Here is a 13973-nt window from a genome sequence, read left to right on the forward strand (position 1 = left end):
ATATCCACCAAGTTTGAAATTTTTATATATTAAATGTTGATAGAACAATTTAATTCTCACAATGAATTGTATGATATATGCAAAGTGAGACTCTCATGGCTAGGCTTTATCTTTTCGTATATTTGTAAACAACATGTTGCAACAAATTAAGACAGTGGTTATAACTACAATATATATACTAGTTAAGAAAATTAAAAACTGTTTGTAATAAAAATGTAATATATTTAGTGGTTGTTTTGAACAATATTAATTATATAGTTTAAAGTTACTGGGCTTCATATTTATGAAAGTTGGGTTTTGTTTGATGTTTCTTGGGCTCAAATTCATTCAGTATTTCAGTGCCGCTTGTCGTCAAACTGACTGTAAGATTTCATGACAGAGAAACGGAATCGGACTCAGGGAGGACTACTGAAACACCCAATTCAGACAGCAACAACGATCTGTTGCTTCCTTTTTCTCCAATTTTGCTAACTATCAATCGAATTAACCAAATTCTGCCTCTGTTCACAGTCCAATTCAATGGCGGTAAGAATTCCATTTCAGAATCATCTCATGGGCAAGGTTTTTCATTGTTTTTCACTAATTTTTGATGTAATAGGATTCTTCGGGAACCACGTTGATGGATCTCATCAGTTCCGACCCTACATCGGCACCTCCACCGCCTTCCACGTCGGCGCAGGCTTCAACGGCGTCGCACCAACGGTCTGCCAGCCCGTTTAGTAAACCTGTTACGGCGACGACAACTACTGACCGGAAGTCTAAGAGATCAACTTTGATGCAGATCCAGAGCGACGCGGTTTCTGCTGCCAGAGCCGCTGTTCGTATACCTCATAAGCACAAGAAAAAGGCAAGATTGTGTACACCATGTGAAATTTCCAATTTCAAAGCCGCTCATTTATGCAGATCAAATTATATAATTCAATGAAATGTGGAGTATGTTGTGTAATTTGTAGATATAATCCTTAACAAATAAGTAATTTTAGCTTATAACTTCGCCAATCAGGCAGAATTTAAAGTCAATTGAGCTGATTTCAGTTGGTCATTGTTCATCCTATATTAGAGTTTAATTAGGGAGACTCATAACTAGTGATGCAATTTTTTATGTTTCAAGCTAAGTGCGACCTTGATCATCTTCTATGTTCCCGAATTTAACTTTGATCTTGGATCTTGAGTGGTTCAAGATATAATTTACAGTCAGCATTTTGACAGACTTATTTCATACTGGCTGATTCCTTTTAATATTCTTTTGTATAGCCGGTTTCTTATGCACAACTTGCAAGGAGTATCCATGAGTTAGCGGCTTCATCCGACCAAGTATGAGTTCCATCACTAAACTTGATTAACGGTTGATATTATAACATTCTTCAGGTATCTGTAAATTATAGTTTTCATACTTCAATTTTGCAGAAAAAGTCCCAGAGACAGTTGGTGCATCATGTGTTCCCAAAACTTGCTGTGTACAATTCTGTTGATCCATCTCTTGCTCCTTCTCTTCTTATGGTACGAAGTTATTTTCAGATATTTCTCTCTTCTAAAACACATACATTTCAAAGATTGTTGATAAGTTACAAATTGCAAGACTGTTCATAACCTATAGATTGGTGCCACACTCCTTTTAAAATATAAAACCACTTAGCCAAAAACTCAAATATTATGAACATTTGTCATCATCTCTTGTTATAAGCCACCCCAAATCTGTAGTTAGAGCCTTACAGGTATTGAGTGGACATTTTCTTATTCTTGACTTCTTTTGTGCTCCATTTTGTAGCTTGGTCAGCAATGTGAGGATAGGACTATTCTACGATACGTCTATTATTACTTAGCAAGAATATTGCCAGATACTGGAGCACAAGGTTTAACTCCAGGTGGTGGGATTCCTACACCAAACTGGGATGCTTTAGCTGACATTGATGCTGTTGGTGGGGTCACTCGAGCAGATGTTGTACCTCGAGTACTAGATCGACTCTCTACAGAGGCTGTAAATCCTGATATTGAATGTAAGTGATTCCCTGGTTTAATTTGCAATATAGTTCTACACTTAGGTATATAGTTTTAATACTATACATCCATCTTTTGGTGTTCTTTTTTGTGGTTATGAGTTGTAAGTTTAGAAGTTAATCTACTGATGTTTTTGTTTTTTGAAGTTCATGCACGGAGGCTTCAAGCACTGAAGGCTCTTACATATGCTTCTACCACTCCTGAGATTTTGCCCAAATTGTACGAAATTGTATTTGGTATTCTTGATAAGGTTTGTTTCTGTAAAACTAATATAAGCTTTTATACACCATTCTTGATTATTTGTGTAAACGTATTGTGTTTCTCTTGTGTAGGTCTTTTTTTTTTTAATTGGGACTAGCAATTGACTGCAAACATGCTTTGTTGCTTTTTTTGTATGTTGTTGATCAGGTTGCTGATACACCCGATAAGCGTAAGAAAGGCATATTTGGGGCAAAAGGTGGTGATAAAGAGGTAATTGTGAATGATTGCCATTTTTACAGCTTCAGCATTTGATGACATAATGCCCATGTTTATTTCATCGAAACACAAGATGGCATTATCTGAATATTTATATGTATTCCAAACAGCATTGCTTTTTGCATTTAACAAACAAATAATCTTTATCAAGTAATGGGAATATGTGGTTTATGTAATAACATAATGTTTTACCCATTTGTATATTTGATTTAATGTTTTTCTTATCCTTGTTAATTTTAATGTGAATATCAGTCTGTAATTCGAAGTAATCTCCAATATGCTGCCATGAGTGCATTAAGAAGGCTTCCATTGGATCCAGGAAATCCAATATTTCTCCATCGTTCTGTGCAAGGGTCAGTTTGTTACTTTTCGTTCTATACCATTTGATTTTGCTGATAATTACTTGGCCTTTAACATTTATAATTATCTTCATTTTGGTGATTCTTATGCTTTATTAGGTTGATTCCATCAATAAAATATCTGCACTGTGAGAAATAGTTTTATGCATGCTTTTTTGTTTAAATGTTAAAATATGGCCAACACTTTATCCTAACAAAATGAGCCACTACTGGTTTTGCTTGCTAAAGTGGCATATGAAGTTAACTCTTCACTGTTCAATTTTGTTAGGAGGAAACTATTCTTATTTACCATAATACCATTTCTTTACCTTTTCCTTTCTAGTTGGTTTTGTTTCCTTTTTCTGCAAGGAAAATGAATAGTTTTATGGGGATTGAACCCCATTTTTCAAAACTTGTAGTGCAAGGTGTAATTACATATGTGAATTCAGTTGACCAATAATGTGGTGATGCTGGAATGTTTCCCAACTACTTCTCAACTGACTTTAGCAATATTAGCAGAACGACTCTAGTATCTTGTTGAAATATACCACTTATGGTTTCCTCTTTGAGATTTGCTTATTAAGCAGGTGTTGTATCTTTGTAGTAATGTTACTAAAAAAATATACTCTAAAATAAAATTCATACTGAATGCAGCGTGTCATTTGCTGATCCGGTGGCTGTTAGACATTCTTTGGAGATTATCTCTGAGCTAGCTACAAAAGATCCTTATGCCGTTGCAATGGCTTTAGGTAAGTATCAGATGTCTAAAAATCATCAACTTTGATGATTTAAGTGTCTTTCTTTATCTTAGTTTGAAGCATTTAATCTTTGATTAAATAAAACAAAACTTGACATTATATTGAGAATCTTCATGATCATGCTTTTCTTGTACATGCTTTATGTTTAAATGTGTGGCTGAAAAGCATTTTCAAGATATTATTTGCTTATATTCACATCATTATTATGTTGATGATGTTTAATAACACGTATCTTTCTCATGTTTGGAATTCTACTTGCTAAGTTAAATTTTATTTTCCATGAAAAGTATGTAGTACGGGTAACCAGACATTAAAGAAGTGTGTAGAAGTTATAATAATGATTGTTTTTGAGTCTTATTGATTGATGTAGATGCTACCAAATATGTTCAATGTTGCAAGTTAAACAATTGAGATGCTACCTAATCGAATTCTATCATCTTAAATAGAATAATATATGATGCAACTTTTTCCATGAGTTTCTAATCTTTATTTTTTTTTTTTCTTATCGCAGGGAAGCTTGCCCAGCCTGGTGGTAAGTTGGGAATTTTGCTCTTCTGTCATTTTGAATAAATATCTAATCCAGGTCATCCTGTTAGGTATCACCACTTAAAGTTTTTATATTTTGTATGAATCAGGGGCTCTACAGGATGTTTTGCATCTACATGATGTGCTTGCTAGAGTTGCTCTGGCAAGATTGTGCCATGCAATATCTAGAGCCAAGTCACTAGATGGTACTAACACTTTAAAACTAAGTATTACCTGATATTCTCAACTTCTTTTCTTGCCTTTGAAAACTAACAAATACCAATATCCAAAATGCTTTGCTTTCTTTACAGAAAGGACAGACATCAAATCCCAGTTTACTTCTTTGCTGTATCAACTACTCCTTGATCCCAGTGACAGAGTTTGTTTTGAGGCTATCCTCTGTGTACTGGGGAAATCTGAGTCTGCTGATAGGTGCTTAGTCTTTAAATTGTGTTAAATACAAGAAATATTAACATACTTCCATTGATTTGTTTATTAAAGCATCCAACTTTCATTTCTTCCTATTACAACGTTGTACTTTAAAAAATCTACCTAGTTATAACAATGTCATCGATTGCAAAGTAGTTTTCACTGCTATAAGTCTAGGCAAAATATTCTGAGTACATTGTTTAATAAAGAATTGAAAGTACAATGTTATAATTGGATAGATATTCAAAGTAAAAAAAAAAAATTGATAGTACAATGTTGTAATAGAAAGAAATGGAAGTAAGATCCTATGATAGATAAACAAATGAAAGTACGTTGCTATTTATTGCATTTAGCCTTATAATGTAAATATTCTTGCTTGCTATCTTTTTTCTTTTTAATATTTTATCAACCATAGGACTGAAGAACGAGCTTATGGTTGGTATCGTTTAACAAGAGAGGTTCTCAAGGCCCCTGAAGCACCTTCTGTGAAGGACAAGGATACTAAAGCTTCCAAGACCAGACGTCCACAGCTTCTTATCAAACTCGTTATGAGAAGGTCATTGTGCTTTTTTAATATAACTATACATCTTTTGCAAATTATTCTACTTTCTGGATTTTTCTTGTGTTTTCTGAATGTTAGATATGTTTTTTTTTTCTTTCTTTTGTTTATATAAACTATTTATCTATTATCAGATGTTGAACGATGAATATTCATATTTTGGTATTTTATAGGTTTTTATGATCGGAGATCCTATAAAATTGTACATTAAACATGGATCTTTTTAATGTGCTTTGGACAAGTTCTGTTTAAATAGCTTACAAATTATTCAATAGGATTTTTACCATACAATTAGACATGCTCTTGTGCTTACACTTCATCTGTAATTATGAGAAACAGTTTTCTGAGTTATACTGTAAAATCACCAATGTTATAGACTAACACCACCATTGTACATGTTTAATAAGATATTGGCCACATTTCAAAAAAGAAAAGAACAGTGTAGTTGTACTTGTTTTGCAAAAATTTGTAAAGCAAAAACTCCAGTTTTCTGCAAAATACATACTCTTATACAAAACAACTTGAATCGAACAAGTAAGAATGCACACGTTCTTGTAATATAGAAGTTCAAAACTGTAACATCGAGTCTTATAGATTAACTCGATTTATATAATAAGTTACAAGCTTTTAATACAACTTGTATTTTACAACCACCAATGTTGTATCCCACAAGTTTCTAAAAAATGCAACATCCATAGTAGCTCTGGTGCTTGTCTTCTGCACCATGGCACATGATTTTTTTTTAAAGATGTAAAGCCCCATTGTATCCTATTCTGGATTTGCTAGATGAAAATTGTTTTTTTTTCCTTGAAATATAAATTTGTTTTATTTTTGCTGTCCAAATAGATGTGTTATGACCGAATGTGCGTTGTGTTTGTCTTTTGATTTTATATAATCTGGATACTCGGACATGCAATGAATAAGTTCTGTGTTAAAGTTGAAGACTTTATGCAAGCCATTGATAATCAATAAGAATCTGTAACTGGTATCACAAGATAAGGGCTTTATGGCCCAGAACCTTTACAATATTTTGCTCTTTGAAGTTGTATGTATCAATACAATTGTATTTGTGATTGAATGATAAGATTGTATGGCAAACTATGTACTTTGGATAATCTGATTAAAGGTCTCTGCAATAGATCTAGGTGCATAACTAGTTGTACCACACAAATTATGTTGTAAACAGTGTGTTTTATGATGAAAGCTGAGTGGTTATGTTTTATAAACTTTTGCTGTAGAAGTGGAAACAAATTTCAGTTGTCTGATACAATCTATTTCAATTTGAAGGTTATGGTCTTATGCTTTAACGGCTTGTACCATGTAAATATAAATACATTTGAAGTGGTCTATTTGGTTTTTGTTGGAAAATGTATGCTCTGCTATAAGTGCGGTGGTGTTATACTTTCTTGATCCATTGGCTCATAATTATGCTTGTTAAACTTAAACATTTTCCTTTTCATTTTTGTTACAGATTGGAGAGTTCTTTTCGTAGTTTTTCCCGGCCTGTTCTTCATGCAGCTGCTAGAGTTGTGCAGGAGATGGGGAAAAGTCGTGCTGCTGCATTTGCATTGGGTTTACATGACAACATTAATGAAGGAGAAGATGTTAATACATTTGCTGAAAATAACGATCAGGAAGATGGAAAGTCTCAAATTGAAGGTAATTTCAACATCTGTGTAGGGGTAGGACACAAGATACATGCTATTGCTTTTTTTCCTTTTTGTTACTTTTGAACTTGTTTTAGGTCATAGACGCATTCGTTCTATGTCAAATGGGGCAGGTAACAAGGATACAGTGTCAAGTCTATTGGCTTCATTGATGGAGGTGGTGCGTACAACTGTGGCATGTGAATGTGTTTATGTTCGTGCAATGGTGATTAAAGCACTTATTTGGATGCAAAGCCCACAAGAAACTTTTGCTGAGTTGGAATCAATGATTGCATCAGAGCTCTCTGATCCTGCTTGGTCGGCTGCTTTGTTAAATGATATTTTGCTCACTCTGCATGCCCGTTTCAAGGTACTTGTCTAATTACAACCGCTCACTAATTCTGGTTTGAATCTTCTAAATTTTTTATTTTATTTTGTTGTAATTTCTTCTTTAATTGTTTCTTGCTTATAGGCTACTCCAGATATGGCTGTTACACTTCTTGAAATTGCAAGAGTATTTGCTACTAAAGTCCCTGGAAAAATTGATGCTGATGTGCTGCAATTACTATGGAAGGTAGGTTTTTCTACTGTCCTCCCAATGATAGTTTATATCATAAATTTTTAGTATTTTCATTGCATCAGGGAGTATTCAGCTAAAAAATGCATTCTACTAACATAAAAGACAACGATTATATAAAAAGCTTAGTTGACCATCTATTCTCCTAGATCATATAGAAGCTATATATTATCTGTATATATATTTTTTTATTTGATGAAGAATTACTGCACTGTTGTTCACATTAAACTCCACAAAGATGTAAAGGATGTCGATTTTGTAAGAAAAAAATGTTAGCTAAGTAATCGAGTACAAGTAGTTTGTGGGCTAAGTGCAAGAAATAGCAACATACTTTCACTAATATGTGATTATAGAATCCCACTTTTATTTCATTCTGTTACAGCATTGTAGTTCGATTTTTTTTTTCTTATTAAAGCATAGAGCTTTCAACAATCTAGCCTGCTATATAGCATTGTAATTGTACTTGATTCTTTTATTTGTGTTGTGTCCTGAATAATTTTGTTTTCAGACTTGCCTGGTAGGAGCTGGTCCTGAAGGTAAACATACAGCTCTTGAAGCTGTGACAATAGTTCTTGATCTGCCACCTCCACAACCTGGCTCTATGTCTGGGCTTACATCAATCGATAGGGTGTCTGCATTTGATCCAAAATCAGCTTTGGCTCTACAGAGGCTTGTCCAAGCAGCAGTAAGGATCAGATCATATTTCTACTGAGTGACTTTGATTATGTAAATGTTGCTCAGTGTGTTTGATGAATGAGTTATACTTTCAGGTGTGGTTCCTTGGTGAAAATGCAAATTATGCTGCATCAGAATATGCTTGGGAATCAAGAACCCCTCCTGGGACTGCACTCATGATGTTAGATGCAGATAAAATGGTTGCAGCGGCCAGCTCTCGCAATCCTACTCTAGCCAATGCCCTCACCAGACTCCAACGATGTGCTTTCATTGGCAGCTGGGAGGTACACTACAAACATATATCCATATATCACTATACATATCTATATATCTGTATGTATCTGATGCATTCTTGTGATTGATATTTTTTCATGTCAGGTTCGTATCATTGCTGCTCAGGCTCTTACCACCATGGCAATCAGATCGGGTGAGCCTTACAGGATACAAATCTATGAGTTTTTACATGCTCTAGCACAAGGGGGTGTGCAGTCTCAGTTTTCAGATATGCATATTAGTAATGGGGAAGATCAAGGAGCTAGTGGTACGGGTCTTGGATCTTTGCTTAGTCCAATGCTCAAGGTTCTTGATGACATGTATAATGCACAAGATGATCTCATAAAGTGCGTATGTTTGAGTCATTATGTTTTCTTAGGATTCTGAAAGTTGCTGTATAAAAAGTTTGTAATGAATGTTTTTTTTTTTTTGTACTTGAGTTTGCAGGGAAATGCGTAACCATGATAATGCGAAAAAAGAGTGGAGTGATGAAGAACTAAAGAAGCTATATGAGACGCATGAAAGGCTTCTAGATCTTGTTTCATTATTCTGTTATGTTCCAAGAACAAAGTATCTACCCCTAGGGCCAACAAGGTAATATATTACTTACTGCATCAGTATCATCAACTGTTGTATATTTATATTTTGAACGTAGAAGAAGCTTATTCATTGTGTTTGTTTACACTGTCTAAACAGTGCAAAACTGATTGAGATATATCGGAATCGGCATAATATTACTGCATCAAGTGGCATGAGAGATGTTGCTGTGTCTACAGGGATTTCTGAACTATTATATGAGTCCATAAAACCAGCAGCTGTGGAGTCTGACAATAATCTTGATGATGATCTGGTAAATGCTTGGGCAACAGGTCTTGCTGATGATGGCTTGTGGGGAAGCAATGCTCCTGCAATGAATAGGGTGAGAACTGATCTTTTTTTTTTTTCCTGAAGAAAAAAAAATCCCCATTAAGTGTTATCAATGTTTAAAAAATATTTGAGAAAATGAAGGGGACACTTGGGAGGAAAGAAATAAACGAGGGAAATTGTTGAGTTAAGGTGATGATGATATATAATTTGGTTTTGGAAGGTTAATGAGTTTCTTGCTGGTGCTGGGACTGATGCACCTGATGTTGATGATGAGAACATTATTTCAAGACCTTCAATGAGTTATGATGATATGTGGGCAAAAACTCTTTTGGAGACTGCAGAAGTTGATGTAAGAGTTCAATGCATTTTATTTATTTATTTATGATTGTGCAATTTGATATATATGTCATATGATTTATGATATGTTTGTTTGTAGGATGATGGGAGGTCTTCTGGATCTTCTTCTCCAGATTCAGTAGGGTCAGTTGAGACATCAATTTCATCCCATTTTGGAGGAATGAATTATCCATCCTTGTTCAGTTCCAAACCATCAACTTATGGATCTTCACAACCCAATGTATGTAAATCATATCATAAAATTTGAAAGCTATTTTATTTTGTTATCTGATAGATAGATAATATCTTTGAAGTTACTTTGTTTATTATTACATCCTGCTTTCATTTTTCTTCCTATTACAGGATCGTAGTTCAAAAAATCTACCCAAATTTTAGCAAATGCAAAGCATTTATGACTGCTATAATTAAGTAGATCTTTCAAAGTATAATGTCCTAATAAGAAAATATATATATATATATATATATATATATATATATATATATATATATATATATATATATATATATATATATAAAAGTAGTATGCTATAACTGGGTAGATTTTTTAAAATATAACAAACGCTCACCAAGGAAAATAAAAAGTATAATGGTGTAATAAGTAGGATGGTATTGATTTGTTTTGATAATGTGAGGGTTGGGTCCAAGAAATAGCAGTGACAATTGACATCCAAATACAAAGCAAGTTTCACTACCAAAGGGCCTGTGCTATAATTGGTCAGATTTCTGAAAGTACGATGTCTAAATAAATATAGTAATAAAAAAACTAAAAGTACATTGGTGTAATTGGGTAATTTTTAAAAGTATAATAATATGGGTTAATAAGAATAGAGATGAAAGTATAATAGAAAGAAATGGAAGTAGGATGTGATAATACATATAGAAATTATAAAAAAAAAAAAAAAAAAAAAAAAAAAGTATTGTTGCATATGCATAGAATGTTGATGGTGGTATAAATATAATCTGTATCTGTTTGAGTTTGTAAGTTGTATTTATGTATTTGGGTTATGAAAGGAAATAGAAATGGTTATGATTTTATGTTGAATGAATTGTATGTGTAGGAGAAGTCAAGCAGCACAGGAGGAGGACGACAGAGTAGGAGTAGGCCTTCTGCTGGTTCCTCTTCATATGAGGGATACGGTTCTCCGGTTAGTGTTGTGTTGTTAAGCATGCATGCTTGATGATAATGAAGCTTTATAATCGGTTATTGAATATATATTATATCAAGTAAGTAACTTGTTAATTGGTGTTGGTGGTTTATATATAATATATAAAATGTAATAGATTAGCGAAGAGCCTCCTCCATACTCATCTCCGGTTCACCAAAGATTCGAGTCATTCGAGAACCCGTTGACCGGACAGGGCTCAAGTAGCTTTGACTCTCATGAAGAGGAACGAGGGGAAAGATCACGATCCTCTACAGGGAACGCACAATCCGGATCAGCACTTTATGACTTCACAGCCGGTGGTGATGATGAGGTACACTTTTATGGCCCTGTTTTTTTTTTTTTTTTGTCCCATTAAGTGGTGTCTACGCTGGATAAATTATGACAAAAAATATGGCATGCTTAGGAAAATTGAAGAAAAAAAATAAGTTTGCTGAATTTATGTATTAAGAAAGTCAAAAGGAAACAACACATGAAGTTTTTATTTTTTTGACTTGTATATATATAAAATATAATATTTGTTTGTTTAAACTATGATGGTGCAGTTGAGTTTAACTGCTGGAGAAGAGGTTGAAATCGAATACGAAGTTGATGGCTGGTTCTATGTAAGGACTAGTTACTTCACTTGTACTAAAATTGTTGTCATATATTCTCTTTTTCCCCCATTAAGTTAGTGATGTTGTCTTGATATGTCTGATAGAATTAAATAATACCTGACTGAGTTACTTTGACTGACTGCAGGTGAAGAAAAAACGAGCTGGTCGGGATGGAAAAATAGCTGGGCTGGTCCCTGTTCTGTATGTTAGCCAGTCATGAATTCAAACTTTTTTTTTGAGTGTTGAGGAATGAGGGATTGGATTGGTTTTTTGGTATATGCATAGCATATTCATGTGATAGGCAGGGGCGATGATGTTGTGCATTATGTGTAGATGAAGTCAGCAGTTGTGTGATTGATTAGTTGATTGTTCCATACATATGTATTATATATATTTCATGTTCAAGTGTGAGATGAGAATGCTGTTTTCCTCGATAAAAAAAAATTATATAATGATAATAATTTTTAGACATTTTTAACTACGTACAGTTACCAATTTGTTAAAACTTTCCCATTAATTACTCTTCTAAATGTACAACGGGTCTTTTTGTGTCTTGCCGTTCCTTCCCTGTTAAGTTTCAGCCTTTTCTTTAAATTAAAGGATGTTTATTTATTTTAAGAAACAGATCTGTCATTGTCCGATCAAACCATCCATATTCTTATTCATGTTAATCTGATGCTCCGCTACAAATCCAAACTCATGCAACTTCTGTGAATTTCATGTTCATCGGCAACAAAACTATCCTAAATCATGTAAGTATGTAATTGTTCCAAGAAAGTATAAAAAATATATATACTTTAATGTTATTGACATAATTTTTTGTAAAATACATTAGCATACATGACGATAAGAATAGATTGTTTGTTTGTAAAAACAAAGAAGCAATAATATGTAAGGTTGTGTGGTATGGGCATGCTAGACCTTATGGCCACATCACCCATGTCCCTCCACACCAAAGAGGGGTTGGTCGTCACTTGGGGAGGTAAGCAAAGTGAGGCCCTTCCTGTCCGAAAGATGCAGATAAATGGTGTATGGTGTATTCTAATGGTAGTTGGTACAATTTTATGACATCCAAAACTTATGAGTCCATAAATGCATTATCCAGATATGCAAGGGGGAAGTTAGAGTTGATGTTAATTGACTTCTTTTGTGCAACAATGCAGTTGTCGTATTTTGAACATAATTTTACTTGTATAAGTTAGATTAATTACGATGCTTTCCGATATTTGAACTTAATGGCGTTATGTGTTAATGTTAGTAGCGGAAATAACACTCAGCAAAGGGTCGATGACAAGGTGTGAAAAAAAAAATCCAATTAGTAACCAAACGGTGCACCCAATAACAGATAGAAGATTTGAGGTTCATGGCTTAAAATGGGATGACATCTTTGATTTTAATGAATAGAGTTGCATGTGTAGGAAGTGACAACTATTTGGCATATCTTATGGGCATTTTATAAGAATGCTAAGGACCATAAATTATGAATAATGTGTGTTGGTGGCTATAAAAGCTTACCATGCCAACACTTTGAGGAAAACGCACGAGGAATGTGTGAACCCTCTTTCTGCCCTATTTGATTGAGAGATCACCAGTCACCGATGGTTTGATGATTGTCAAACCATCACTAAATGGAAACATAGTTGTCAAACTCGTAAGAGTCATGAGTCAACTCATACGAATCAAATCATTGTATACATAAAAGAGTCGACTTGGTAGTGTAACTCGCTTTTACACGTGACTCGGTCAAAAAATATGAGTCGGGGCTTGACTCGTCAACTCGTGACTTAGACGAGTCATATTTTCTATGGGTAATCGTATGATCCAGCGGGTAATAACCTTTCTTTTGCGGCTACCCAAGCTCCATTTACACAATTGTTCACCAATTTATGAATTTACACGAAACTATAGATAGAATGACATTGTAAGAAGAAAGTAGAAAATGTAAAAGAAATGAAGAAATTAGAGAAAGTATGAGATAAATGAAAAAGTTAGAAAGTATGTGAGAAAAACAGAAGTCCCCGGTGGTAAGGATAAAAAAACTGTTAATTACTTTGAAAAGTAGAAATGACAAAATATATCATGTCATTCTATATATCAAAATATTTACATCTAAGCCTTCGAGCTTTCTGCTTTTGTACAATCTAGTCCCTACTCAGCTGGATTATACATTCAAGCCCTAACACTTCCAACTTTTGTACAATCTAGCCCCTACTCAGTTTGATTATACATTCAAGCCCTAACACTTCCAACTTTTGTACAATCCAGTCCCTACTCATATATATAATTTTGTAAAATAATGTCTTTATATATATATATATATATATATATATATATATATATATATATATATATATATATATATATATATATATTTAATATCATGACTCTTACGAGTTGAGTCACAAGTATAAAATTTCAATTTTCGAGTCAATAGTCGACAACTATGAATGAGCATACATAAACCAATAACCTAACCATATATATATATATATATATATATATATATATATATATATATATATATATATATATATATATATATATATATATATATATATATATATATATATATATATATATAGGGTTAGGTTCATTTGAGACCACTTATATTTTGTGAGACCGTGAGACGCATTTGTTTATTTTTTTTTATTTTTTTTAGTTAATTCATGTTCCGAAAATAATATTTAAAAAAAGAATTTTTTGATTTTTCCATTTATTTTGCATTTTAAAATTAT

The 13973-nt window shown here is 33.4% G+C and overlaps 1 protein-coding gene across 2 annotated transcripts; it reads left to right on the forward strand.

Annotated features, from left to right (window-relative positions):
- The first annotated feature begins 351 nt into the window (after window positions 1-351).
- LOC145097405 (SH3 domain-containing protein) lies at window positions 352-11719 on the forward strand. Of its 2 annotated transcripts, none has more exons than XM_079034993.1 (27): window positions 352-525; window positions 599-847; window positions 1255-1314; window positions 1408-1500; window positions 1769-1997; window positions 2145-2248; window positions 2407-2469; window positions 2728-2828; window positions 3468-3562; window positions 4083-4103; window positions 4207-4302; window positions 4408-4528; window positions 4941-5081; window positions 6556-6743; window positions 6829-7100; window positions 7203-7304; window positions 7816-7992; window positions 8078-8266; window positions 8361-8602; window positions 8703-8849; window positions 8952-9174; window positions 9343-9471; window positions 9559-9699; window positions 10538-10624; window positions 10761-10955; window positions 11188-11247; window positions 11384-11719. In XM_079034993.1, the coding sequence occupies exons 1-27, from the start codon at window positions 520-522 to the stop codon at window positions 11456-11458; spliced, it is 3606 nt and encodes a 1201-aa protein (XP_078891119.1). In that variant the 5' UTR covers window positions 352-519; the 3' UTR covers window positions 11459-11719. The 2 variants fall into 2 exon arrangements, with proteins under 2 accessions (XP_078891119.1, XP_078891187.1); XM_079035061.1 differs by having other exon boundaries at window positions 353-525; window positions 6865-7100.
- Window positions 11720-13973: the final 2254 nt, after the last annotated feature.

The sequence above is a fragment of the Lactuca serriola genome, chromosome 1 (genome assembly GCF_051521515.1).
Source record: "Lactuca serriola cultivar US96UC23 chromosome 1, Lser_US96UC23_V15, whole genome shotgun sequence".
Classification (NCBI taxonomy): domain Eukaryota; kingdom Viridiplantae; phylum Streptophyta; class Magnoliopsida; order Asterales; family Asteraceae; genus Lactuca; species Lactuca serriola.

What these genes read in the sequence shown, in the direction of transcription:
- LOC145097405 (XM_079034993.1), top strand. An exon ending in TAGCGGCTTCATCCGACCAA is followed by an intron (nt 1,315 to 1,407) that starts GTATGAGTTCCA and finishes TCAATTTTGCAG; the next exon opens with AAAAAGTCCCAGAGACAGTT. An exon ending in ATGGATCTTCACAACCCAAT is followed by an intron (nt 9,700 to 10,537) that starts GTATGTAAATCA and finishes TTGTATGTGTAG; the next exon opens with GAGAAGTCAAGCAGCACAGG.